The sequence below is a fragment of the Cygnus olor genome, chromosome 2 (genome assembly GCF_009769625.2).
Source record: "Cygnus olor isolate bCygOlo1 chromosome 2, bCygOlo1.pri.v2, whole genome shotgun sequence".
Lineage (NCBI taxonomy): Eukaryota > Metazoa > Chordata > Aves > Anseriformes > Anatidae > Cygnus > Cygnus olor.
Window position 1 is genome coordinate 64,961,989 of NC_049170.1, and position 27,701 is coordinate 64,989,689.

The 27,701-nt window shown below is 42.1% G+C and overlaps 1 protein-coding gene across 11 annotated transcripts in view; it reads right to left on the reverse strand.

Annotated features, from left to right (window-relative positions):
* Positions 1–1,534: 1,534 nt before the first annotated feature.
* PHACTR1 (phosphatase and actin regulator 1) overlaps positions 1,535–27,701 on the reverse strand; it is a 376,918-nt gene continuing 350,751 nt past the window's right edge. For 10 of the 11 annotated variants that reach the window (XM_040546889.1, XM_040546892.1, XM_040546891.1 and 7 more), the window contains 5 exons: positions 25,210–25,265; positions 20,727–20,788; positions 9,268–9,408; positions 5,860–5,936; positions 1,535–3,532 (listed from right to left, as the gene is read on the reverse strand). In XM_040546889.1, coding sequence (XP_040402823.1) covers positions 3,517–3,532; positions 5,860–5,936; positions 9,268–9,408; positions 20,727–20,788; positions 25,210–25,265 — 352 coding nt within the window. In that variant the 3' untranslated portion in view covers positions 1,535–3,516. The other variant, XM_040546894.1, reaches the window with a different exon arrangement.

Below are 27,701 nucleotides of genomic sequence, written 5' to 3' on the forward strand. Positions count from 1 at the left end.
TTGTTCTGCATTGACTTTTTTCATTCTCTAAATGACACTTCTTTATTACTACTGTTAATCTCTTCCTAATATGAATGAAGATGACTGGTATTAACTAAGTCTTCAGCAGGAATGTTATCATTATTTCCTTCATGTAATCCAGCTCGATGGAGGATGGGGAATCATTACTTTTTTTTTTGGCTCCCAACAGGATTACAGCTATTTGGTGTGTGTGGCTTTCACAGATGCGAAAACCAAGTACTCAAGAAAACATTTAAAAACAAACTAAAAAAAATCTAGCTGTTCCCCAATCTGCTCACAACTTTCTACAAATGACAGAGCTGGGTGTGCAAACTGAGGACACACTGCAGTGTTCAGGCACTGAAAAGTTGTTGAAGAATGCCTTGCCAAAGGGTAACTTTGCTAAATCCCCAAATCCAAAGCTAAAACCAGGTGAAGTGCCAGTTCTGTGATGCTTACTAGTGTCAAACACTTTGTATGGCTTCTTTCTCCCTCTTCTCCCTTTCCAGTAATAAGCTATACCTGCAATTTGGGAGAAATATGTCAGTTCTTCCACTGTGTCCTGGTGTCTGATCAGACAGTTAGGAGTTAACATCATAAAAAAAAAAAAGGCATTGCCATACATTGCTGCTATGGGGACAGCAGAAATCCTGAGGTGGCCAGAGATGGACAGCTTGCCAAGAGGTCAGCAGGGACCTGCCACTGGACTCATCAGCTGAAGGCAAGGTGGTGGGTGGGTGGCATTTACCCAGGACTTGGCTATTATGCTCCTCAACCACTGTCCTAGGTACCAGGTATTTACGTACCAGACTGGCAGCTGTGGGCACTTCTGGGGTTCGTGCCCTGAGGGACAGTGGCAGTACCTGGAGAGATGTTGCCCACAGCCTACCTGCTCCCCTGTAGACTCTAACATAGACAACAGCAGGCTGCTTCTTCTACATTTTTCCTCTTGATTTTAATCATAAAATTAAAAAAAAAAAAAAAAACAACTCACTTTTTCCTCCATACCACACCCTGTGATTTCTGTCTCCACTGTGCCTTAACTGGTCTTCCTTTTCACGCTGAGCCTCTAAGCTAATAATGCCAGGGCAGGTATGGGCTCTATACTGGGAACACGAGCACTTGTTAGTCTTCAGAACAGCTGTGTTGCAGAACCCTTTATGCGATGTGTGTGACCAAAAGTTTACAGTTCTCTTTTCCCTTCTTAAAGCTTGTAATGTGGTCTTGTTGTATATGCATGGAAATAAATTTTAAAATCACGAACCCCAGCTTTTCAGGAACATAACTGCAAAGCAGTATATTTCTGACTATGAGTAGTCTGGCTTTGCTGCACTGAGCTGATAACAATACACAGTACAGGCTTTCACTGTAGATGAACCTAAAGTCACTGTGAGCTGGTGATACAGGGGACACTGTGTCTATTTTGGAGTCATTGCCTGGTCTGGGAAGAGTATCACATCAGAAGCAGATGCCTCAAAACTGAGGCACCAGAAACCAACTTTTTCCCCTTTTTCCCCTTTTTCCCCTTTTTCCTGTTTCTTTTTCTTTTTTTTTTTTTTTTAAACTTCCACTTGTCTCCAATGGAGCACAAATCTGTGCGGTAATCCTGTGAGTACCACTGCAAAGCGTAAATGGAGTCTGTTAGCCTCCTGCCAGTGTTGTTTGGGCAGGCTGGATGCTAGAGTGACTCCATGGGCTACATGCAGCTTCTTTTGCTTTACTCCTGTGACCAGAGGAATGAGACTGAGGCCTGAGATGAGGCAGAAGTCATTGGCGTTATGCAGCATTGGCCAGAAAATGCTGATGGGTGAGATGTCTCTCAGGCCGCGATTAATAAACGGCAATGTTAGCATGGCAGCAGGGGAGGCAGAAAGGGAATGCAGAAGAGTTGATAGATACATGGAAGACAGAAATAAAAAATAATAAAGTAACAGAAATAGTAATGCTGCAGTTTAAAACAAAACAAACACTTTGGCTTCTCTGTTCAAACTTTCAAAGCATAATAGCTGGTTCAGAAGCAAAAAGGTGTCATGAAGTAATAATCTGGAACTTCTTACAGTAATGTTGCTACAATCCTTTGGATCACTGATTCAAAATGTGGCATGATAGTGTCTTTTAAGATCTTGAAAGGAATCCTTGACAATGTTTACCCAAGCTTGCTGTCATTATTACTAGTTAAGTACTTGAATGTGGAAGCTGCTGGCCTAGGTTAAGAAAAGCACTTAAATGTGTCTTCAATCAACCCTCTGAGATCTATTCTTAAATTCAGTGAGACTATTTGCATGCTTCCTTAGTGCTAAGCACATGCTTAAGTTGGTAGGTAAACCAGACCCAGAGTGTCCAGCTCTCTGAGCCCTACTTGGTCAGTTTGTGTGTTAAACCACTATAATAAAAATAAATTAAAACCAAAACGGAACACCCCTGGATTTCTGTCCTTATGCCTCAGCTGTAGATGCCAGTGACAACTCCATAGCAATGCAACAGACTCCTTTTGTTAGGCCAGGCACCACACTGTCATGCTTTTCTCAGTACATGTTTAGGACCAATTCTTTGAACACCTGGTGCAGGGAAGCTCGCTATCAAAGCCCTGGGTCTCCCTGTTGTGTGCCCCCTCTGCAGAGCAGGTGGGTGTCCTGGTCTTTCTCACTGCTGGAGGTGTATTGGCCCTTACACAGTCATGAGGCTTGAGTGTTAAAAACAAACTACAAGCTGAGCAAATGCCATGCAAGTGACTATGAAGAGATGGGTTTTGCTTGTTTGTCCTCAATGTTCTTGTAGCTTACTGCTGCTGGGTTCATACCTGGGTTTAGAAATTTATTCTTGAAAGAGATGAAAAATAAGCAGTTGCTAGAACCAGCCTTCAGCAGGGAGTCCTGTTCTTCACAGATGATGCCTTTTTCTTCTTGGGAGCCAACCACTGCCATAACTTCTCCAGGGAAAGCAAATGCCTTTGTAGTCAGATGGCATTTGCAGATGGGGTGGCCTGTAGTTCTGCTCCTTCACTGTTCTCGTAAGGCGCTTGCAGACTAAAAGGAGTGTTTGGTATCAGAAGTACTTTAGTGCTATAGGTGCAGGTCTGCTGGAGGCTTCATCCAGGCCAGTGATTCCCTGAACGCTATCTCAGGACTCTTGAGTTGACAGAGACTTGTCAGGATGAGGGGTGTCTGAAGATGAAATAATGGATGCCCCACCAGCTGGGCTTGAACATGTATGGCAAATCCACATGCCAGGAAAGTCTTATACATGGATGCCAAGTCTTGGCATGATTCCCACCAGGGGTATTTCCTGTTATTGAAGCTTGAACCAGCAGGTCTGATGATGCTGCAGTACCCATCACATGTATATACAATTTTTTTTTAATATTTATTTTCTACTCTTTTCTTTTTTTCTTTAGAAAAAAAAAGGCAGTTCAGAAGATTTACATTGTACGTAACAGGGAAGTGAATAATACCAGCACTTATGGTTCCTTTTAGTTATGTTTTGAAGATGGCATAGTAGTCAGGTAGAATTGAACTGCTACGGTCTGTGAAACCTAGAATGCAAGAGGAAAAAAGAAGAGAATAAGTAAGATAATATCCTCACACGCGTGTTGTACATAAAAAACAAAACCAGAAACAAAGCAAAACAAAACACTAATTTCTACAAGTTAGTGATAAACGTAGGCAGATGGATTCCTGCAATACTGACATCAGCTATGCCAGCACTGTGGACCCAGAACATGCACTGATATTTCCTTGGTCCTCACCAGACTCAGAGTTCACAGGCATTAGCAGTTTGCATCAAAATCGACTGAAAACTGAAAAGTTTTAGGTCCAGCTGGTCCTAGTGTGTCATTTCAGATGAGCTAGTCCTCCTTCAAACCACACCATGCCTGATTCTAAAACAATTGTGTGATTTAGCCAGACCTTAAGCTCTTCAGCCAGGAAGATGATTTATATACCGGTCAAGAATTTTTCCTTAATGTCTGCGGATAAAGAGAAAAGCTGGGCTCAAATGGCCACCCTTTCTGCAAGTGCACAGTCAGGAGGCTCGTGTTTGTCAACTGTGCAAATGTGTTTTTTAAGGTTTGATTTTTCAATTTTTTGAAAAAGTTTTTCTAAATAATCACTCCCAATAGAAAAGCAAAACTTACATTCTTTGCCCACCTCATGCCATTGCTTAATGATATGAACAGCTCATTGCCTTGCTAATGAATTTATAATGGTGATACATCTAAGTTTGTTTAAGGAAATTACTCTCTTTTGTTTAAATGTGCTTCCTTCAAGTGCATATTCCCTGAGGCCACTTCTCTAGCCAGTAAATGCTGTTGAACTTCAGACAAACCCTTAGTTCAATTTCTATTGTATTAGCTGTAGCTCTGAGTATTCCTGACCCAGATTTGAACGGGGTCAAAGCTACTTGGTAGATTTCACACACAAACTGAGTGTACCTCAAAGGGTGACTGCTCACCCCAGCAGTGGAAGAGAAGCCAAATACTGCCCAGAAACCTGCAAAAGCCAAGCAGGTAGAGCAATCTCCTGGAAAACTAAACCAGTCTCTAATTTTGTGGGATGCTAAAATGCCTCATGGAAGTTATTGGAGCGCAACTCCTTGAAGCAACAACCTCCTTTTAAACAGCCTCATCCTTTGTAAGTTAGTCACTGATACTTTTCTCCTGGAGGATTGAGAGAGTGTGCCAAATGTCCCTCAACACCTCAGTCACTGGGTTCAACAGCTCCAGGTCTACTGCACACCACAAAGCTTCTTCCAGACCTCATGGCTCTCGAAGGCAGCTTCCTTGTCTCTAGCAGTCCTTCATTATTACACATCCCAATGCAGTCATCCTCACCCATGATAGGAAGTTGAAGGTATATCGTTTCCACAAGGGGATATGCATAATAGATGTGGTGAATTTTGATATAATTAATAATTTATATACAGAAAAATCCCCTAATACAAAATTAATTTTGCCTTAAGCTTTTCTGTATTTTCCTTAAAAGTTTTAACTGCATTTTTTTTTTTATGAGCACCTATCTGATGAACGTATTAATACAAGGGCAGCTCCAGTTTTGCACGCAATTTCACTCTCACTTGTCCTGAATGTCTCACTAGGTCTTGAAACCTACCACTTGTCTTTAATGTATATCTGTAAGTGTGAGTTAATGTTGATCTGCAAAAGACTGACTTCAGATGAACTTCCAGGAGTTCAGCTCATCCGGGTCTCAAAGCCAGAGTTACTCAGACTGTTAGGTGAAGTGTCCTGACCTGCCAGTGTGGTTTGGCCCTAGCTTGTTGGAGAGGACTGTTGTTAGTTAGGGGTCATGGATAATTCATTCACTCTGTACTGTTCCAACCCAAAATGTCTAAGAGTGTTAAAAAAAAAAAAAAGTGCCTTTCTTACAATGCAGATCTCATTGTTTTCCCACTATGTTGCCTATGGTGAGATGTGGAGGACAGGACTAAAAGATCTGTGCATGGAAGTGAATAGCATGGAACAGCTGTACACTCAACAGCATTTGATTTGCAGTCACTCATTCATCCCTTTCTGTGTGCTTGCTCCACAAGAGTTCCCTGTCCTTCTGCTCTTCACACATCAACACTATTTACTCTTGGTATCAGAAGAACTGACAGGCACTAGAGCATGATGATTTAAAACAAAATAAAAGGAGGTTACACTGTATTACACAGATGCACATGCCTGTATACAGCCCTGTAAATACAGCAGTATGAGTTCATCTGTGCGAGTTTCTTTGACAGCCTGTAATTCTAAATGGTGTCTAGCACTCAGAGGGTACTCAAGAAATAGCTACTGATTTTTTTAATTTTTTTTTTTGGAAAACGACAGTATTCATTGCTAGTCTTAAAAAAATCTCAGCTTACCTTGTTAGATGCCTACTTAATTCATGAACTTCCATTTCAGTGCTTTTAAATTCATTAAGCTCTTTTCGAATGGCTGCCTGTAAGAGACAAATAAGCTCATAAATATATAAATGAGAGATCAAAATGGGTTCACTTTGTTCTCAAAGCATTATATTTTTAATATAGTGAAGCAGATAACATTATCAGAGAGAGAAGACAACATAAAAAAACTTTAAAATATGAAAAAGAAAGATAAATGTTCTAAATTGCATTAAAGGAAGAGATAAATGCTTGAGTGGGATGGATCAATTTGGAAATGTATTGTAGACAATGCAGATAGTCCCAGTATTGTAGACAATGCATAAGTCGCAATTTGGACTTATTATGTAAACACTTTCAAGTACAAAATCCAAATTAGCATAAGCATGAGAAAAAAAAACGTGCACCAGAGTTTCTCAGACACTGTGTGCTGTTTCAGAGCTGGACTGTGAGTAAACTTGGTGTTGCTGGGTCTCACCAGACTCGTATTTGAGATGTCTTCCCCCCTTTATGTGGTCCTGAATTTCCTCTGGTGAAGCCACCTAAAGGGGCTGAGCTTACTTGAGAAGGAAGGGGATTGGCACTGCTTTCCTGGTCCCCTCTCTTTGCCTTGGATGTGCCCCTCTGCCCCCCTCCTCTGTTCTGCCCCAGCTCTGCCATGTGCTGAACCGATCCGATGCTCTAATCCAGCAGAAATTGTATTCAGCATCAGCAGGAGAACTGCTTACCTATAGCCTCTGTGGTTTGTCCACTGGGGAAAAGAAAACTAGGGATGAGTGACAGGAAGAGAAATATTGAAGAACAAGGGGTGACTTGGAGGGATTCAGCTTCTTGGTGGAGAGGGAATTCAGCAGAACTGGCTCAGGTCCCAAGTCCCAAATTACAGGCTTCTCACAGCCCTGTGCTATCCGTAGCTCATAAGTGGGCCTTGCTGTGAGTGTATAGAGAGGACGTGCAAGGTGCTGCTGTGGCTGAATGCTCCCATGACTTCAAGGCGTGCACCACTGCTGAGAACATTGGAATCAGCGGCTGAAAGCAGTATTTGTGTCTGCCAGGAATTTTTCTTGATTAAGGAAATCTAAACCAGTATGAAGAGCATGAGTCCAGAACAGGGATTCTGCTGCAACCACTGATCCATTCACCAACTACCTTTGCTTGGACAAACCCTAAGTGAGAGATCCTGTGCATGTGATCTACAGAAAAGGTCCCTTGTGCTCTTTCTACAGAGCTTTTTTTTTTTTCCATCTGTCAGGCTCTGCCTCCATCTGTCAGGCTCTGCCTCCATCACTGGGCAAAGAGATGGTTATGCAGCAGCTTCAGGGCCTGCCTTCAGCAGACCAATTTGCTGCTTAAGCAACTGTGAAGGAGGTCATACAGGCTGCTGACTCCCACAAGGTCTGAAATCTATTACCCCCTGCATCCCTCAACTGCTGGTAAGATTTAGAAGTGCCCTTTTCACTCCTCCAACAGCAGTCAGACTTGGTAAAGATGAAGCCAGACTGAACACAGTTCCCCACATCCAGCACACAGAGAAAGATTTACTGAGAAACAGAAAATCCCATTACTAAAATCTATTTTTGCAATAAATCTAGCCTGTGCCGATCAATGAAGGCAGTCACTGAACCAAAGTTTGGGAAGAAAATAGTCTTTTATAGGATGTTGCAGCTTTGTCAGGTATTTTAGAGTTGGTTGCAATTTGGCTATTTTTTTTCAACAGAGGACACGGTGGGGAAAGCAGGTGCTCTGAATGGCATAAATCAGAATACCCTACCAGATGACCAAAATGTGAAAAAAGAATATGTATCTGCTTCTTTATGCTAGAGGGGACTTTTATATGACAAACATATTTTCTTCTTCTGCTTTGCTGAGAAAAGGTTGATTTGGAGAACTTGAGCCCTTTGATGTGTGTATTGACCTTGCACATGTATTATAAAAAAGTGACTTCAAAATACTTTTCCTTCATACTGAATTCTTTACAGGGCTACATTTAATAGTGATACTCAATACTTGTTCTTTTCACAGATGCAGGATGAGAAAAGACCTCGCAGGGCACCACATCTTCTGCCTTCCCTGGTGAAGTTTCTCCATGCTTTTCATCCCAGACGGAGATCTCTCAAAGATGGCAGAACTTGTTGGAGATTTTTTCCCTGCCTCATCTACCAAATGGGAGAAAATAACTGATAGGTTGGCTAAGTCAGTTGACTGAGATCTTGTCTAGTGTGGTGTGGTGAATTGGGAATAGCTAATTTAACCCACTATGTCACAGGCTGTGGACAGTCCAGAGGAAGTATTTTTTTTTTCCAGATTAGTTTATGCTACATTAACTTATCTGAAAACTAAACTGAAAAGGGCCTCTATCAAGAAGAAAAACAGTGGTTACAATGGTCAATTGGTTAAATTAAACAAATAAAACTGGCTGTCCTTTCCTCTGAACAAAACCAAGGACACAACAGATGAGTGGCATTGCCAGGATTCCTGCTCCTTTCTCTAAACGCTGGACATCATGATCTCCATCACTGCACAACTCCCACAGCAAAGACATACACAAGGCTTAAATTCAGGTACCGGCATGTCTTTAAAATTACATGGGCATCATACTGTGACTGTAAAGCACATCAGTCACCAACCAGGCTCATAGTCCTCTTTTCTTACAGCTGTCATAAAGCATTTAAATCTTCTTCCTGAGGCACCATTAAAATCCTCAGGGTGCTAACATTTTCCAGCAATTTAACTCCTCTCCACCTGTGCCAACACTAGAGGCACCACTTTATGAAGGTGCCACCGATGCTAAGAGGACAGTGCACTCAGTACCATGAATACCTTCTTCATCTGCAGGGCTCATGAGATTTCTGTTTAGTGGTTAAAATAATCTGTGGGACAGGGCAGGTATCCTGAGCAAACACCTCTGTCTTAACCCACTAGGGAGAAATTACCTGGCTTCAGTGGGGTGGAAGTGCTTTTGCCAGTTTGACCTGCTGGCATTTTTGCACCTAGGCCTGCTCAGTTCTGTCAAGGGCTGCTGTCACACTGCACTTTTAGGCCTGTCATGTGGAAAAACTCTTGCAGGTGCTCTCAGCTGGCAGGATTATGTGGCAAGACAAATAAATACCACAGGGCTGCCATCAACACTTTTCCTCAAAGGCTCTGATATTCTCTCCTCTCTTCAGTTGGTGTAACACTGCTAGGTTTCCACACATATAGGAGCCCTCTTGCCACAGATTTATAACTCAAACAACAAACCTTGTGAACTGAGAAGAAACCACTGGTGAGGTGGGAAGGGAGCTCACATGGAAGTCTCTCCCTTGATGGCTGTGGGACCCGAGGGGTGCTGTTTGCCACAACATGCTCTAGCTATTCATGACATGGCTTTCCCCAAGTTGCTTCACTTACTTTGTCAGCGGCTGTGAGTCGTGTCCAGGGTTTGTCTGCCCTCCTATCGTAGTCTTGTGCATCTGCCACTTCCACGTAGTCGCTGAAGCGGATGAGGATCTTCCTCTCACGTAGCTCTTCTACCGTAGGCCTTTGACTCAGCTGCAGGTTTGAGGAAGGAGTGCAAAAAGACATCAGGACTTGCCTTCTTCCCTGCAAAGTACTATTTGGTGATCTGTTTTACTACAACCATCATTGCCATACCAAGAGGGTTCAGATATTCCTGGTACTGTTGTTTTTATATAACCTTTCACAGACTTGCTACCTGGGAGATACATAATCTGTTGCTTCCTACAGCACTTTGTTTTTCATCCCACCTTGCTTCTGGAGCAGCACACTGTTGTTTGGGTAGCAGCTGTGGCTGGAGACCCTGATCCCTGGTTGAGGTTGATCACCCCTGGCAGAAATTAGATATAATGTAAGAAACATAGTGCACGGATGTCTCAGAAAGAGATGAAGACCACAACAAAACTTCAGACAACCTGTACGCTCCCCTGCCTTGAGCTGCTGTGTGTGCTTTAGTACTGCCTGAGAAGAGTTAGCCACAGGAACAGAGCATTTCCTGCCCTGAATTATATGCAAAAAGTGACAAACAACTTTCCTTACCATTCTGATACTCCACAGACTTGTCCTTATGTCCTGAAAAGGCGGGCAGGATGATGACTATTGCTTGCTGAACTTTTCACTTTGTGCTGCAGCTCAATTTTTTGTCACAGCATATTTGACTTTAACAGTTTATATTGCATACTACAAGCCAAAGAAAAAGTTACAAGGGTGGATTGTATCATGTCAGGAAAGCCTCTTCACTGTTCCAAAGCCAGTTCTTTCAAATTCCACAGCAGAATGGGCAGCCACAGTCAAAAATATTTTCTCAAATTAGAAACAGTAGTGTGCTGGTAGTCTACATAGTGTCCAGCCAGTTACATGGCCAAGGACAGATATTGTTTTTTGGGGATCAATTCTCCTTGGATGCACAGCTTGCTGGTTAGTGTCAAGTGGAATTACACAACTGTTTCTGAAGAAAGGTACTACAGATATGTGCACATGGATGTACCTAAGCTGCTAATCCTCCATTAGTGAAACATCTGTAATCATATTACCAGGAAAAACAATCGCATCCTGCTAACAATTAGCTAGACAGTATATCATGCTATTACTACCATTAGAAAAAGTTAACTTTGCAATACTTCACTCTTTTGACTAGTGAAAAGTTAAGAAGTAAATAAAACACTTGAGACTCTTTTCTGCAAAGGTAATTAGGCTCCTGAATGCAATTCCACCTACATCCCAAATTAAGTATCTCAGGTCCTTGCATTTCATCTCTCAGATGAATATTCTGAATTAAGACTCAAACCAGACAGGATGCTAAGTAGAGGATGAAAAAATTGTGAGATCACAAGAAAGAAGACTACTTCCCTCCATCATCCAGGTGCAAGTTTGTTCCATCACCCCAACCTGCCTCTGCATTTAAGTTCCTGTGTGATCGGCCTTGCAATGGATGGTTGCCTCTCTTCTCTTTTTTAAGAAAGGGTTGTTCCTGGAGGTGACAGTGGGGCTGCTTTCCTTACACAGATAGTTCTGAGCTCTCACTCACAAAGTGGGTTCAAACGTACGTAGAGAGTCTGCAAAGCTGCGCTAATGCCCCATCTTCTCAGAGCTGCTCAGGAGAACAGGAGCCATGCTCTACCCCTCCTGGCTACAGCTGAACTATTTTGCACGCACAGAATAGAGAGAAATCATGGGAAAAAAAAAGTGTATCCAGGAGCACTACTCTACACTCTGCCACATAATGCCCTTGCCTAGGACAACAGGCATCGATCAAGTTGCAGCTTGGTGATTCATGTATTGTCTCCAAAGTCATTTTAAGGTAAATTACAACATTTAATAGGAGAAAAAAACTCCTTGCTGTTTTGAAAAAGAACAAATTAGAAACTTCTGAATATTGCAAAGATCTTAAAAGTAGACAGTTTTCTCATACACACCATCTTCTGTGGGAGGCATGAAGACTCATGCGAGGAGCTGCTCCGCATGTGTTTGTCACCCAGGATTTACAAACTTCCTCTTATTTCCTCCAAAAGCATCCCAAGAAAAGCCCCATTTTATATACCTGTGTTCAGGCCAGCCATACTCTAGTCAGTCAAATAGCACATTTATGCTGAGGTCAGTAAGAAGCATGCCTTTCTGAACTTAGACTCCATGTTCTGGTCACCTTTGTTTTACAAGAAAAATGCATATACAGCAGGTATAATTTAAATAAATAAATAAAGAAGTCAGAAAAACCAGTGGGTGCAATAAAATAGATTGAAACATGTATAGATTTAAAAATGTAATTTTTCACTCTTCATACAAAACAGAATTGCTTCTTCATCCTGCAACTCTGATACCTAAACCTAAGTTACCTGCAAGCCAAATACACAGTACAATTAACAGATGAGCTTTTAACAAAAGCAAGAAATACAAACTTGTACCAAGCCTGGTGTATAACCACAATTATGCTGTGAGTGAGGCTTCTCTCTGTCCTACAACTCCTATCAAATGTGATTTCAAATTGCTAGTTTTTTCTATCAGCCCTAGTACTAGGAGCTGGCAAATTTGTTGGCACTGATACATTATCATTCAGATAGCACAGCAGAATTTTTCTTCCAATTTTTCTTTTAAATCTATGCTCAGGCTATGCGAATAGAGAAAATCTTTATACTAAAATAATATTATGATTACAGCCAAAAATTTCTAAGGGTGAGACTCCATCTTTACTTCCATCATCTGCTTCTTTTTTTTTTTTTTTCCTCACAACAGCTTGAATTAAGGATGAATCACCAATATTATCTGTACACTTTTCAGCTTTTATCATTCCAGGACAAAGCCTAGACTCTATTTGAAATCAGAATGGGATATTTTTTAATAAAATGTCTTATTACATGGAGTATGATGACATCAAGAAAATATGAAATCCTGTCAATTTAACGGCGTTTCTAAATGTCTACAAGGGAAACAAGAACTCCTATAAGCTTTTCAATCTGGAAGAGGCCTTTCAAAAAATGACTGGCTCTATTTCACAGCTTCTGTCAACTCTTGACACTAGCTGACTCTTGTGTTTGTGCTCATCTTAGTGATGAGCAAGTTTTTCCACAGGTGAAGGCAGATGACTGCTGATACACTACAACATGCCATGCCAAGCCAATGTCTAGGTGGCATCAAGCATGCAAGAGCACCAAGGGCCACTGAGGCAGTGGTACTTTTGCTGCCAATGTAAATTTACTACTGGTATTTACTTAAATGCAGCACCAGGGTCTTTAACAGCTGATATGGCTTCTGTGGTGCTCTGGGTCTGGGTTAAAATCACAGAAATAATGGTAAATGTCGAGCACCATATGATAAAATGAGACAAACCTGAGGTAAGTTCTTGTGTTCACAAATGCATAAAACCAAGTTAGGTGCATCACCCACATGTTTCACAGCACTGAAGTTCACTGTATCCCTTCACTGGGTGTGAAGAATGGTGCACATAATTAGTTATACATGAAAAAATGTCAAGTGCATAAGCACACTATGAAATTTCAGTGTTATTGTGCATTTTCCAGTCTTAGATGATACCTGAATGCAATGCAGACTAAAAGCTGATTATTCTCTTCCTCTGAAGTCATATGACTACTAGATATTATTTTTAGCTGCCCCAACTTTGCTTCAGAAACATGCAACCCGTGTAATTTCAAGTACTTGTACACCCTATTACAGTGGCGGTTTCCATCTCTGTTCCCACTGAGCTACTGGGGCAAGTGAAGCTCAGAGATGTGGGAGTATTGCTGGCGTGTCGACAAGCCCCGTGGTTGGTGGTAACATCGGACTCCTGACGATGAAACCATGACGACTGTAAACAAGTTAGAAGGAACAAAGAAAGGTGATTCAGGAGAGGCCTTGGTGTCTCAAACTGCTTGTTCTCCAACCCTTAAGACATGGAAGTTGCTAAATGTTTGCTGTTGCGGGGCAAAGTTGTTAACCAATGAATAGCTAGTTGGAAAGTACCGCTTGTAGAGCTGATGGTATAAGAAGGGATCCTGTCCTCAAAAAAGTTGTTGAAGTTATTGATCCCTAAAGATACCCTGGTGTTTGTGTGGTCATTATGCCACAAATGGCGCCCGAACAGGGACCTGAAGAACAGGGACCTGAAGAACAGGGACCTGAAGAACAGGAACAGGGACAAGCTAACAGAACAGGGACAAAAACAAAAAATGAATGAATAGGGACAGGCTAACTGAACAGGGACCAGGACAGGAACAGGGACACTGATCGCCTCATGAAGATAGGTTTGGCTGAACTCAGCAAGCTGAAAGAAGCAGATCCCGTGCTGAAAGGAAGCTGAAGCTGAGAGAAGCGGACCCGCGCACACAACTGCCTCTCACTGGCCGAAGGTAAGCAGCTGCACGTTATGGGGAGTCATATGTTCTTAGAAACAAAGAATGTCCTGGGAACCTTCCTGATTATTCCCTCTATTACGAATCAGACAGTTTACGATCCTGAAACATAGGACCAAACTGGGGTCAAGCTTTTGGACTCTGCTACTAAAAACGACAAGGTTGTGGCGGGATTGCTCGGCACCTGGCAAGCAATCTCTGAGGCTTTAACAAGCCATGTGGGACCACAATCAGAAACATGTGGTTTGCCAGATAGTGAGGGTGCTGCGGGTTCGTCTGCCGATCCGCCTGCTACGCCATTGGCATACCTGCTCCTACTGCCAACACAGACCTTTGCTGTTACGCTGCCTGGTTACCTGGACGTTCCTTTTGATCCAGGCCCTACAGGCACTGAAAAGGAGCCGGATCTGTTTTCCTTTGATCCGGGAGGAATAGGATACAAAGAGCCTGAAGGCCGAGTTGCTTAACAACTTAAAGCGAGACATGTCCCCACGACTAGCCCCTAGAACTCGCCGGTGTTTGTAATCAAGAAAAGGAATGGAAAGTGGAGACTGATATATGATCTGAGAAAAATTAATGAAGTCATGGGAGATATGGGAGCACTTCAACCAGGATTGCCATCTCCAATTATGCTCCCCCAGTCATGGACATTAATAGTAATAGATTTAAAGGACTGTTTGTTACACGTTTGCCAGAATTCAGAAAACTTCACTATGTTTATGTTTCAGTTGATACCTTTTCTGCCTGTATTTTTGCATCTGTCCATGCAGGAGAAAAGGCAAAGGATGTGTGTAAACATCTTCTGTCAGCTTTTGTGACATTAGGAATCCCAAAAACGATTAAAACAGATAATGGGCCAGGATATGTGGCCCACGCAACCCACTTTTTTTCAACAGTGGGGCATTCAACACCTGATGGGTATACCCCACTCTCCCACAGGTCAAGCAATTATTGAACGGGCCCATGGTACCCTAAAAGCTATGCTTCAAAAACAAAAAAGGGGGAGTATGGGTATGACCCCCCAGGAAAGGATAGCTAAAGCATGCTATGTTCTTAATTTTTTAAATCGATGGACAGAGGAAGGTCCTCCAGTTCACAAACATTTTAATCATAATACCTTAAACTCAGTTAAAGAAAGGGCACAAGTCATGGTAAAAAATTAAAGCACCAATCAATGGGAAGGGCCCTACTCTCTAGTAACTTGGGGCTGAGGGTATGCTTGTGTTTCAGCAGGAGCCGGTCCTAGATGGGTGTCAGCATGATGGGTCCGTCTGGCCGTCTCATCATCTGCCTTATCATGATCACAGCACTCTCCTCCATGGTTTGGATTCCAGCTCAAACAAAAAAACAACATATGGGGAGGTCCCGCTGGCACATGCAGGACCCACAAACAGGATCTCCAGGAGCTGGAGGGGCAGCCAGAGTCCCTCAGCTGGGCAGCACTCAGTGCCCGCCTCTCCCAGGGATGTGGTTACAAAGTTTGTTAAAGATAGTTTTTCTCTGTGTCTTAATTTGTGTTAATCATGCTTTCTTTGTTAATAAAGAAGGAGGAGATGTGGGAGTATCGCCATGGGGGTCGACAAGCCCCGTGGTTGGTGGTAACATCGGACTCCTGACGATGAAACCATGACGACTGTAAACGAGTTAGAAGGAACAAAGAAGGGTGATTCAGGAGAGGCCTTGGTGTCTCAAACTGCTTGTTCTCCAACCCTTAAGACATGGAAGCTGCTAAATGTTTGCTGTTGCGGGGCAAAGTTGTTAACCAATGAATAGTGGGAAAGTACTGCTTGTAGAGCTAATGGTATAAGAAGGGAGCCTGTCCTCAAAAAAGTAGTTGAAGTTATTGATCCCTAAACTTACCCTGGTGTTTGTGTGTTCATTACGTCACAGAGACAGAGCAACCAGCTCAAGATGACCTGGGAGGCCCATGGCACAGCTACGAGCAGAAATATGATGCACTGACTCCTATGCCAGTGCTCTTGCTGTAAAAAAAATAGTCCTTAAATCCACAGCTTACACCACATAGCTAATATATAGCCATAAATCTACATATATTTACATACATAAACATACACACACACAATACTCAATACTGTAAGCCAAAGTGCAGATATGACCATAATAAATGGAAAGAAAAGGACAGACACTGAGGGGTTTGTTTGTTTGTTTGTTTGTTTGTGTTTTTTTTTTTTAAGCTAATAATAAAAGCTACATTATTTGTACTGCTAGAAACTGCCCTGCCTCCTTTTCATGCTATTGCACAGACTTCTCCTGAGCTGCTAAGCACTGTGGTCTGTCAGTATGTCTGGACTACACGGAACACCCTTAAATCTTAACAGCAGTAATAGCTGGGCAGACAGCTTTGCAGAACAGACTCTCTAAGTGCAAGCATCCATTCAATGTCAGTTCATAATAAGGGTACAGCTCACCTGAGATCTCACCTTGAAGCTTATTTTTATGACCCGTGCGTTATGGTCTCTTGGGTCAAAATTACTTAATGCTGCACAATCCTTCATGGACTATACCTGAAAATGAGCTCTTCTTCTGACAGAGAGAATAAGGAAAGTTACAGGAAAAGGACATATCCAAGGACATGATGCAACTGCCTACACAAGGAGGTGGTGCTCCAAGCAGGTAGAAAGGGATTTTGCTCACTGAGTTGACCCCTTGGCTCCCTATAAATTCTCCCAGGCGTTAGAGACACTGTGGAATTCAGAAAATTTTCAAGGGTAACTTGGAAGGTATTTTAAGGCAGAAGTTTTCTTAAAGGACTGGTAGCCATGATAAGGGTTTCACTATAAAAATATGGCAGAAGGACTGGTATGTTTTTGAAGTATGACAAAGAGTTTTTTCCCACTTCTGTTAATGTTGGAGGGGTGATTCGCTTTTTCTGGGTGTGTCACCTGTGCATATACATTTCTGTTTATCTATTTGTGAAGATTTGTGAGTCGAAGGAGAAAGACAATGTTATTGTGAGTCAGCGCATTATTTTAGTGTGAATGGATGTAAACTGCTTTCATGGGAGGTGAAGCTTTCCTCTATATTTTGGATCACTGGAGATAAAAATGGGCACATTACAGTCTTTGATAGTAAGCTAATTTGTAAGGGAAATTTTAACACAAAACCCTTTGTTCTCAGCATGGGAAACGAAGCAAACTAAAGCACTGTCACCAGGTAAAGTGGAGGGAGATGTTTTGCCATTCTGGTCTTGAGATGTAGTTGAATGTGAAACGGTAAGTTTGCTCTACTTCAGCCACAATAAAGCTTGTTGCCTTATCACTTCATCGTTGCCTGCTTTGTTACCTCACTGAAATATTATGGTTATTCTTTATGGAAGAAACCAAAGTGAAAAATTACAGGACCTAACTATCAGTGCACACAACCCTCTCTCCACTTTGCTCCCCACCTTTTGTGATGAGACATAAGAGCAGGATATATGAAAATGCCCTGAAGCTCTTTTCCCTCTTTGACTAAATGTTGTTTATCCAAATTAGCAGCTAACCTTTACTGTTTTCTGGCCTTTTCCCCCCTTTCTCTCACCTCCCTCTGACTAGTCACAAATCTCTCAAGAGTTCATTAATTCAAACACTCTGTGCTGATGCAAGCCAGTGGAGGTCAATTAAAGAAAAGACTGAACAGCAAGACATTTCCCAGGGAGGCTCCAGCTTGCTCTCCAGTGAATAGAGAATTTAAGTTATACTGGCACAGAAATTTAACAGGAGCAAAGCTTTTGGGCTATTTCATAGGTTTTAAGAAACAGCCACACCTCATCACTTTCCTTGTTACTACTGCTATGAGATTTTTAGTTTTGGAGCTAGACCTCAGTGAAAGCTCAGCTATTGACAGTGGGGGATAGGAAGCAGTAAACAGCTCTGGGGAACAGGGAACATGATACTGTTTGAGAGAAGAGAAAGTAGAAAGAGTTTTACTCCTGTTTGCATGTGGTTTGTAACATGTTCTCTTAACCCAGGTGACGACTCTGTGTATGTAATGGAAGTCCTCAGGGGGAGTTCAAGCTCATGCTAACTGCCATGGTGCCGGGCCAAAATCACCGTACTTAAGAGAGGATAAATTCTTGGTTGTATTTTCTGGGGACCCAGCTATCCTTGTGAAAGGGAATTGGATACAACACTGCTCCCAGAGGACCTCTGAACATTCATGCTCCTGTAATGGGCTTGTGGGGTGGCCGAGACCAGTGCTCAGAGAAATCTCCTATTCTCATACGTCCCTTCAAATGATACAAGTCCATGTGCCCAAAGCTGCCAGTGGGACTCCAAGGGAGGGAGCACGGGGTGTGAGGATGTGCAGAACCCATCCATAGGCACTCAGATGGCAGGCAAATACGTTTCATTTCTCCCTTCTCTGGTAGGAGGGCAACAAGTTACTGAGAAACTGTACCAAGAAACATTTGCATCGTTTTTGCTGTTTGAATGGCAGCTATTCTCTTTCCCCAGTATATTCAGAGTAAGATGAGTCTAAGAGGATGAACAGTGCTTAAAGGGACAGCTTGCTAAAGGTCACCTGACTTCTTTAAGTTTTTTTTTAGAATTTTCCTGTCCAGATGATGAATTCAACTTGGTATTTATTGCTGACTTTAATATGACATCTAGATCTAGCAAGGTAATCCTAGTTATTACAGTATGTCGAGTTACAACTTATCATCATCATACTGTAACAAAATGTGATTGCTGAAGGAATTTTAAGAATGGCTTTTTAATGGATGAGGAAGTGGGCTGTACCCTTGGAATGATGCTATTGAAAACTGGGGACAGTACCAATATCTATAGTGCAAGGTCAAAAGTCTTTTCGGTGGCTTCTGCAGAACCCCCTCCCCTTCTTGTTACCAACCATAAATGGTTACAAGAAGGCAATGTGGCATACTTTCCTTATGTTGAATTCACCCTGTGGGCGTGTGTGTGCATAAAAACTCAGCGCAAGCAGAGAGGTCTGCTGGGCAAAACAATTGACGTGCTCAATTAAATTTCTGCCTGATCTGGGGTTTAAAATCCTTTGGTAATACGACTTCAGTACAAATCAACAGAAGGAGCCTGCCACTCTGTTGTAGACACAACAACACATTTGGGACATATTCATGAAAGACAGAACTGGGGGAATAACAACAATTTTGCAGGATTCGCTAGGTACTTGGCATTTCTAGTTGTTATCTATCCACTTACACACTTTATTCACTTCTTTCCTCAAGAGATTGCTGATCTTCTATGACAGTACATTTGGCAGGTGAGAACAAAATTTGGTTTTAGATCAGGCCTGTGTTTCTTCCATTAAAACTACAATGTGTCACTAGAACAATTTACAACAGTTTAACAAGTAAGCAAAATTGAACAATGCTAAGTCATGTTGCATGTTCACAAACATGCTGGAGGGTAAAGAAAATATCTTTTTCTGGTACAAAGCCAAAAAAAGGCTAAAAGGAGTGTGAGCTGGAATGTCACTATGATCACTGAAGAGCAGAGTGCCAGGGACTTGGACTGACTTGTTCCTACTTAAAAGCACAAACAAGACAGAGGAAAGAAAACTCAGAAGTCTGCTGAGGTATCAGGGAGCATACACTGCTGCAATGCTATAGCTGCCTGGGCATTTTTATTTAGCATGTAGGTGTGGCCTCCATCTGCAACAGACAATTCATTTGGTTTGTACCTTTCCTACAAAAGAGCAGAGGATGGGAACTATATGGTGATAGCGCAGGATGCCTTAGCAAGCTTCCACTTCTGAGCGAGCAGATTAGGTATGAGTAGCTTTGCTTTTCATCTATTACAGCTGTTCATTTCATGGCACAAAGCTTTGAACTGGATTCCTGTACATGTTTACCCTTCAATGTACAGGGAAATTGAGAAACTGGTAAAACAGCATTTCTAGCCTTTGCACAGAACTTAAGTCCCACAAAACCTCTGCAATGCAGTTAGGTTCTTTTATTTCAGACAGCGCATCCTTGCCATTGTTGTCAGGAGTTTAAGTGTTTTAAAAATATTATTGTAGCTCTCTGGGCCACATTCTTGGTTCCTGCAGACAAAAGCAGTATCACTCAGTTGGTGACACAGAACTCTGCTGATTTACACGAGCTGAGAATAAAGTTTGAGATTTTTAATCATGAAAGAAAACAGTCCAGCTCTCTGAATGTAACCTCTGCATATATATTCACAGTCCTGTCCCTTGTCATTCTTTACAGTGTAAAAGCTTGCAATCATGTAGGCCAAAAAGACTAAGCCACGTAAGAGCATACAGGAAGGGATTGGTGCGGCTCTGCAAGCTTGTGAATTTTTACGGGACTTTCTCCAGCTCTGTGGGTGGAAAATGTGAGTAGTGACATAAAGTTTATCTGCAGTAATAGGATAGATTGTTGGCTATGTATATTGGGGCATCTGTAGACACTTGTACCAGCTGAGAAACTGAACATGTATATCTGAAATTACTGTTCTTCAGTTTTAGGAGCAAATGACTTTCAAATGGGAGGAAAACCAAAACCAAACAATGCTGTTTACTTCATCCTTCCCTGCCGATACAAGATTGTTTTCTGCACTATACACCATTTTCCAAGTGTTTGTCTCTATTTAGTTGAAATGTCGAAAGTGTCAATCTCCCCTTCTAGAAAAAGTCTATTTCCCAGTTAAATGCTTTTTAAGGTGGAATTCTCAAATGCAATCTACATTGTTTTAACTTTGCTCTCTCCTTGTAATGGCTTCCAAAGCCATTACATTTACAGAGAGCAAGGTTAAGCCAATGCTAGGTTGCGCACCCTTCTGTTTTAAATACTAGATCTTCTTTTCACAGGTTTCAAAATGTTACTGTTAACAGACTGTAAAACATTTCCCTTCACTGTCTGTGGACTTAGACCCTGTAACAGAGGTGATTTCTTTTGAAGATTACTTTTAAGACTGGTTTCACACTCCACTTTTGAAAATGGTGCCGTGGAAAAGAAAAAAGGCAAATAATTGTGCAGTAAGGAGAAAGTTATGGTAATGACTTAACAGGATCAAAGCTGCTCCTCACCTTACGTGTTAATCTTCTCTTTATCTCTCGTTTTTCCTCCTGCTCCTCTTGCTCATTCCGGGCTGTAAAAAATTTACAAGAATCTCAGGCTGCAGACTTATCAGACATCCACAGTATGCAACAAATAAGCCTCTCTATCTGCATATTAATGTTTCAGGACTTCTCTGATACACAGCATGCCCCTCTGGGACCAGTGAACCTCCTTGACCCTTAGCTACCATGCTTCTTCACACACATCATAAAAGATCTACACAAGCTTCCTTTCCCTATGCTGGCACCTCTTCATGTGTCACTTTGTCAAAGGGCCAGGCAATGAGTCAGCCCTTCAGAAACCATTATCTAGCCCACAGGTCTAGTGGCCTTATGGGGCTTAGCTATGATATGTCTGGACTCTGAGAGGTCAACAGCTGGAAAAGGAACACATGCATTTTTTTTTCCTCTACATAATGAGAATAGAAAGAAAGCTCAGAGTAGGGATGCCAGACAAAATCTGCAACTTCGCATGTCCTGAGCAGAATGAGGAGAGAGTGTCCTACCTTCCTTTGTGAGCCTTCACAGCACTCTATAGGAGTGTAAAAACACATCCTAGGGGAATCTACTTTCAACATTAGGCCAAAAGATCATGTGCTACAAATTTTTACCAGGGCAAGCCTCAACCATTACCACTCAAGAGGGCCATAACATCTGACAACACTACCTCTTCTTCAATTTAGGGACAGGCTGTCATACACGTCTTTGTGCTGAACTTTATTGAAAGTCAATAAAATCACAGGTTTCTAGGTACTCAGGTCCTCAGTCAGATAGGTTTCTTTTTTCAGTGTTTCATTGATGTCAGAATCGCTTGTTACTCAAATCAAACCCATGCATAGCAGAGAAGAAAAAAGACAACTCATCTACAGGTAGCCTGTGCCCCATGTGATTTGGTTTTCACTCAGGCAGGACTAATTCTCTGCAGGGAAGATACAGACCGCCAAGGCCACTTTGGGGTACGGGGCTTGAGCTAAACAGCTCAACTTTGGACTAAATTAAATCCAGGTTCAGAGACTATGTGGGCAAAGTCAGAGCAGGCGAGAAAGAGGGCTAGCAGCCAGGTTTCTTGCGGCTCAGGACAAGAGAGTTGACATTCCTTACAAGGTCCATCGTGATTGCCCACTGACTTCAGCAGGACTGGGAATTCTTCTCCAAAGTGGACAAAGAGCCTGTCAATGGTATGATGGCTTACAATATGGCTGTTATCTTTAAATGTCATTTTTTCAAACATACTGCTAGCATTTTCTGAAGGAAGGAAACTGATAGTGGGGTAAAAAGATCAAAGACAGCAGGGACTTACAAATGGGTTTTTAAATTTTAACTAGAATACCTACACTGTTAAATATGTTTGCTCTTTCAATGGTTCCTGTCCCTAGTGGACTGGACTATCTTCTAGCAATTTCTCTTCCAGCAATTTTCTTCTTCCTTTCGTGTTTCGAAATTGGAGGAGCTCACATTACAAATACCCACGCACAGGAACAGGGCCATTAATAAATCCTTGTAAGATTAGGCAGAAATCATGCTAAACAGAGTCCACATGGCATCTGGGCAGAACTGAAAGCATCTGAGGAGTTATGTATAAAATTTAGTCAAGGCAGTTCATTTTTGTACTCGGCATACAATGCCTTTCTTTTCTCCTCACTTCTCAGCCCAGCCACCCACCTTCAGAGACAGCCAGGCAGGCTGAATATCTCAGTCAGGTAAAAGCTGGGAATTAGAAATACATTCTCTGTAAACAGAAAGTCCTATTTGTTTAATATTAATTAAGTTGTGCTGATCTTGTGAAACTACAGAACCGTTGCTTTATTTTGTGTTCAGGAGATGCTTTGTTCCTCTAGGGGTGCGTGGGGGCACAATTTTCAGGCCTAATTTCTGTGCCAGTGTGAAATGTTCCCCAGTACAGCCCGAGACCATCAGAGACCATCTAACCATCATTTTTGTGAGGAATTTATGCAAGCCTGAATGTACCACGTTGACAAGTGAAGTACTTGTATCCATCACAGAAGTGGTACTGGAGAATCCAGATATTCTCCCTCGTACAGTAATATGGCCTGTAGGTGTTAACTGCAAAAAGAGTTGTTCAGTCTTCATGCTAACCCTGCAGGTCTAGACCTCTCTACACTGTGTGCTTTTGATGTAAATAAGAGACAGTGCACTGGGTACATTTCAGTGAAGGACCCTTCAGGTACCATTTCCCCTGCTTTTGGTTTCTTTGCTGTGGCTGCTGCAATCTCATTGCTTCTACCAGTGAGTAGTGGTACTTGTACAGTGGACTCTTTGCCCTTGTAACGCAATAAAGACAACCATCTCATGAGTATTGCAGCAGCATGGAGCTAGGAAGTGATCACTTCACATATAAAGACTCGATGCATAACTGCATTTTGCCTTGTTTCTTCCCATCAGAACTGGCAATAATGTGGGTACACATGCCACAGGAACATCATGGTACTAAACAAGACAACTACATCAAGGAAATTTCAGCTTTAACTGCAGAGGAAATCCTACTTGGGAGCATGCCGTTTTTTTTTTTTTTTTTTTTTGGTGTGTGTTGTGAACTGGGCTTTTGCAAACAGCTTGACCTGATTATGCAGATAATTTATACTCTTCATTATTGCATTCCATGTCTCTTTCTCCCTAAGCTCCTTGATATTTATCCTAATTTTCTTTCTTAGAAATCTACGTGAAAGACATGAAACAATTCTGTATAGAACAGACTATTTATATTTACTTGTTTAGAAGTGGAGCATTTTTGTGTATTTTTAAGATCATGTAACTATTTTAATTGTTTGTTCCTTGTCGTGCTGTGCTTCACCGAAAGTTGGGATGTCTTGGAAATACCACATTACTTTTTGCTGTAATTATGAAGTTGTTTGTCTACCAAGACAGAAGTTTTGCGGCAAATCCGTGCTTAGGAAGGAACCATGGTACAAAAATTCCATTTAGGAAATAAAATATAGTTCTGGATTCAGGATAATGTTTTCAAACACATCCATGTCATTTAGGAGCCTTTATTCAATTCAGAAGGAAACCGATGTGACTCAGACGATAATTCCCCTGAACTACAAGACAACTTGGATCACCTATGTGACTGCAACACTTTGCAGTGTGACCTTTGTGACTCTCTGTAATGCAAGCTTTGGTGATGCTACTTCTCTGCTGATGCTGGTTCAAACACTGCAGACAGAGCAGCTGCCTAAGACCCATTCCACACTTTCCCCAAGCTCCTGGCAGCCACTCTCACCAGTGCCAGGGCGGTGATTACTGGTCACGTACCAGTGCCAGGTGCTGCATGACATATGTTGGTTCATGCTGGTGGCCAGAGCCAGGATGACAACACGAGCTGCCCAGAGAACTGACCTCTGTCCCCCCTTGCCTGAACTTGGTGTCAAGTCACGTTGCACGTTCCCCCCTCTTCCAGCTGTTCTGCAACCCACCTCAAGGCAATCACAACTGGATATGCTACCAATTCCCCTGTTTCTGCCCTCTTGAAGACTGATTTCTCCAGCTGCTGGAATGGGAAGTAGGAATAGATGGTAGCAGTTGTTTGAACAACAACAGAAGGCACATTATGGACCTACTTAAGGAGACACTATGGTATTTTAAGGTACCAGTTAGGAATACTTTCTTCTGTATTCATTTTTTTTTTTAAATTTCCCTGGAATGATGGATATACTAACTTTAAAAGAACTTGTTTCTTCTGTTCTCTATTTCCAAAGACACAACACCTTGATAGTTTTTTTTTTTTTTACATTCAAACACTTCAATGAGAATAAGAAATTGTCATTTTTTTCCTATTCTTTCATGAGATTACAAGATCTGTGCAAGAGTCAGTCCTGCTTCTCTTGAAACTGGTGGCAATGTATCTAGTAACTTAACTCAGCTCAGGCTCTCTGAATGTTAGTCTATCTCTTTAAAACATCATTTAATATTTTGAAGGTCTACCAGTAAGTTTTTGGCTGATTTAAAGGAAGAGTTTCAGGGGAACATTTCAGGGGAATTATCCCAAGTAACATCAGTTTCTTTTTTGAATTCAATAAAAATTCTGCCTAAGTCTAGATAGCTGTGAATGTTTTTAGGAAAATTAATCAAGCCACGCTCTAATGGCTTTACTAACTTACAACACGATGTTCATATCTGTGTGACAGCAGCATAAAAAGTTTTTTCAGAATGACCCTCTGCTTGGAACAGGACTTGCAAAAAAGATCCAGTGTTTGCTTTCATTCCCATGGGCTGTTCGTTCATATGAATTTGCTGCCTATGATTTTAATGAATTGTTTCTACAGGTATAAATGTTGCTATAGACTTGCACACTTCTTGCATTTATGATGCACTTTATTGTTATTCATGATGCACATACAGAATAGCTGATGTTTTATAAAACACACACAATATATATCTAAACTAATGCAATCTAGCTGGATTCAGATTAAATGTCAGTAGTATCAGGACTTACGTTTCAGAATGTTCCTCTGCTCCAATTCTTCAGCAGTCGGCCTTTGGCTCAGTCGTCTGCGAAAAAAGCCCAAGATCAGTTTTTGGACCATATCACATCCTCGTCAGCTCACTGTCTTTAAGAGTTATTTTGGGGTGTGAAAGGCAGAGCAGAAAGTACTGACACTGCTCCATTATGTACTCGATAGGTTTGGACCATGTGTGACACAGACCATGTTTTGCTTTCACAGTTTACTCTGTTTTCAACCCATGAAAGACAAGCTACATTATGTCATCTTAGGCACGGCACTCCCACCCCTATCCCAGGCAGAGCTGCTGGGAGCTAAGCTACACAGATGTCTTCAATTAATTTCCTTCCTCCCATGCCTGCTTCCTGACTCGCATGAGTATTTACAGCTAAGACCCAGCTAACCCTCTGCCTGCCCTCTCACAAGCCTCCTGAATGTGCCCAGCTTGTTCAAACAGCGTTTGAATATGCAGGTGGTCCACAGAAAAAACAAGGGACAGTTTGGCAGCACTGAGGGCCGAACAATAGCAGCCCTCCTCCTCCACACCCTCACTTCCCTCCTCCTTTCATGACTTGTATTAAAGTTTAAAATGAAGGATCAGCGTGACTTGTGAGTCAACCTGTACAACAGAGTCACCACAAACACAATCTAATTACAGATGGAGGACCTGAGCGCAGAAACAATGAATATTTAGAATACAAAACAAGGGAGAGAAGCACAAAGGGGTATTAGGAAAACAAAGAAAACCACTGTGATGACATCAGAAGTCAACACTGTTGGGTCTGCTCCTACTCTGCTCCGAGTCAATAGGAGTTTTGTCAATGGTGCCAGTGACAGGACAGAGCCTTCTCTTCATTCAGACATGGCTGTTCAGAGAAGTTCCCAGTCTGGGGTCCTGCTCTCTATTTACCAACTGCTCAGCCAGTTGGCTCGTCAGGTGCCCTGTGAGGTACCAGGTACTGATAGGAACTGTGATATGAACACTGGCTGCATGGCTTCCTCTTCTCTGACCAGTGCTTCCTACCATCAGGGCCCAGAAGCCCGCTGACACTGGGCTGGACAAGGGGTGTCTGACAAAGGCTCCTCAGAAGCTCAGTCACTGCTCAGAGCTGTGCACACATCCCCAGCCCTCTCCAGAGCCAGGAGCTCATGTGTGCACCAGTTCAGTACCCCTGGTTTGCTCAGAGCAACCTTCTGACTACCCTCACGCCATGCATGGTGCACAAGGCTGAAGCACATGAGATGTGTAGTAGCCTTACCTCCTGCATGAAGGCAGAAGTTTGGGCACCTAATTTTACACATCCTGAAGATTTCCACCAGCAGAGGTGATACTAACCATACTGCCTTTGCTGCCACTTTGCACCACTGAGACAAAACAGCAGAATATGGCTCTATTCCAGCAGAAAATTTGGAGTGACTGGCTCTGTTTCTTTGCCATGGCAGATCGAACATTTACCTCATTGGAAAAGTGCTGATAGTGACAGAAACTCAGCCTTAATTCAGAAGTAAAGAGTTCCTGCGAAGTACATTGAAGACAGAAGGGCTATTTCAGTGCTTGCGATTACTGTCCTTAAGATACTGTAGCTGTTGCTAATGGGATGCTTCATCTCAGTTCTAAGAAGAAATTAAAGCTACCTTATTTCTATCAGCACATGAGAATCAAGGAGAGTAGGTTGCCAAGTTTAGCCCCACTATGTATGTCTGCAGGAACTGAATTATGTAAAGTTTTTAATCCACCACACTGTGATGCTTCTCAAGAGGATGTGTCAGAGGAATGTTAAGGACAGACTCCAGACATCCAGCATGCAGCTGCGCTTCTACAGAAACAAATAAAATGCAACACGCAAAAGGAGACATCAGCCTGAAAAGAAGGCCTCCAAAAAAGTCCTCCCCTTTCCCAAGAAAATGATGATTAAAAGACTCAGCTTACAGTTCTGATGAGAATAGTTCACACTGGAGCATTTCAAACAAAAGGCAGAGGTTTTATCTATCCACATGAATGATTTACATAAAAGAGCAAGTCCTCCATGTATTTACTTCCCAGTACCTGCTATGAAGTAGAAGCATTTAAACAAAGCTTTTACTTCACTGTGTCATTGCTTCCACACATGAGCATAGGGGTTTCCTCCAAGTATGCCCTCCGTATTATATGTATTCCCCATTCCTGTTCTGCTCAGAGACCTATGGACTGTGGGGTTCTTCCCCAAGACACCCAGTAGGGCCTCTAATGAAAGCTCACCAGAAATACCTGTATTTCCCATTGAGAATCAGTTTATTTTATGATTTATTTTATGATCCACTTTTTTTCAGGCTGCAGTGTGCTCCTGCCTAAACGATAACCATCATCTTCAAGGGATATAATGACATGGCAGAAAAAGCCATGATATTTTTGGTAGATACAGTCTGGATATCTGAAATTATCCACATTCATGGGTTGTAGATAATTTCTGGACTCTTAGATATGCAAGAATTTTTAATAGCAAGA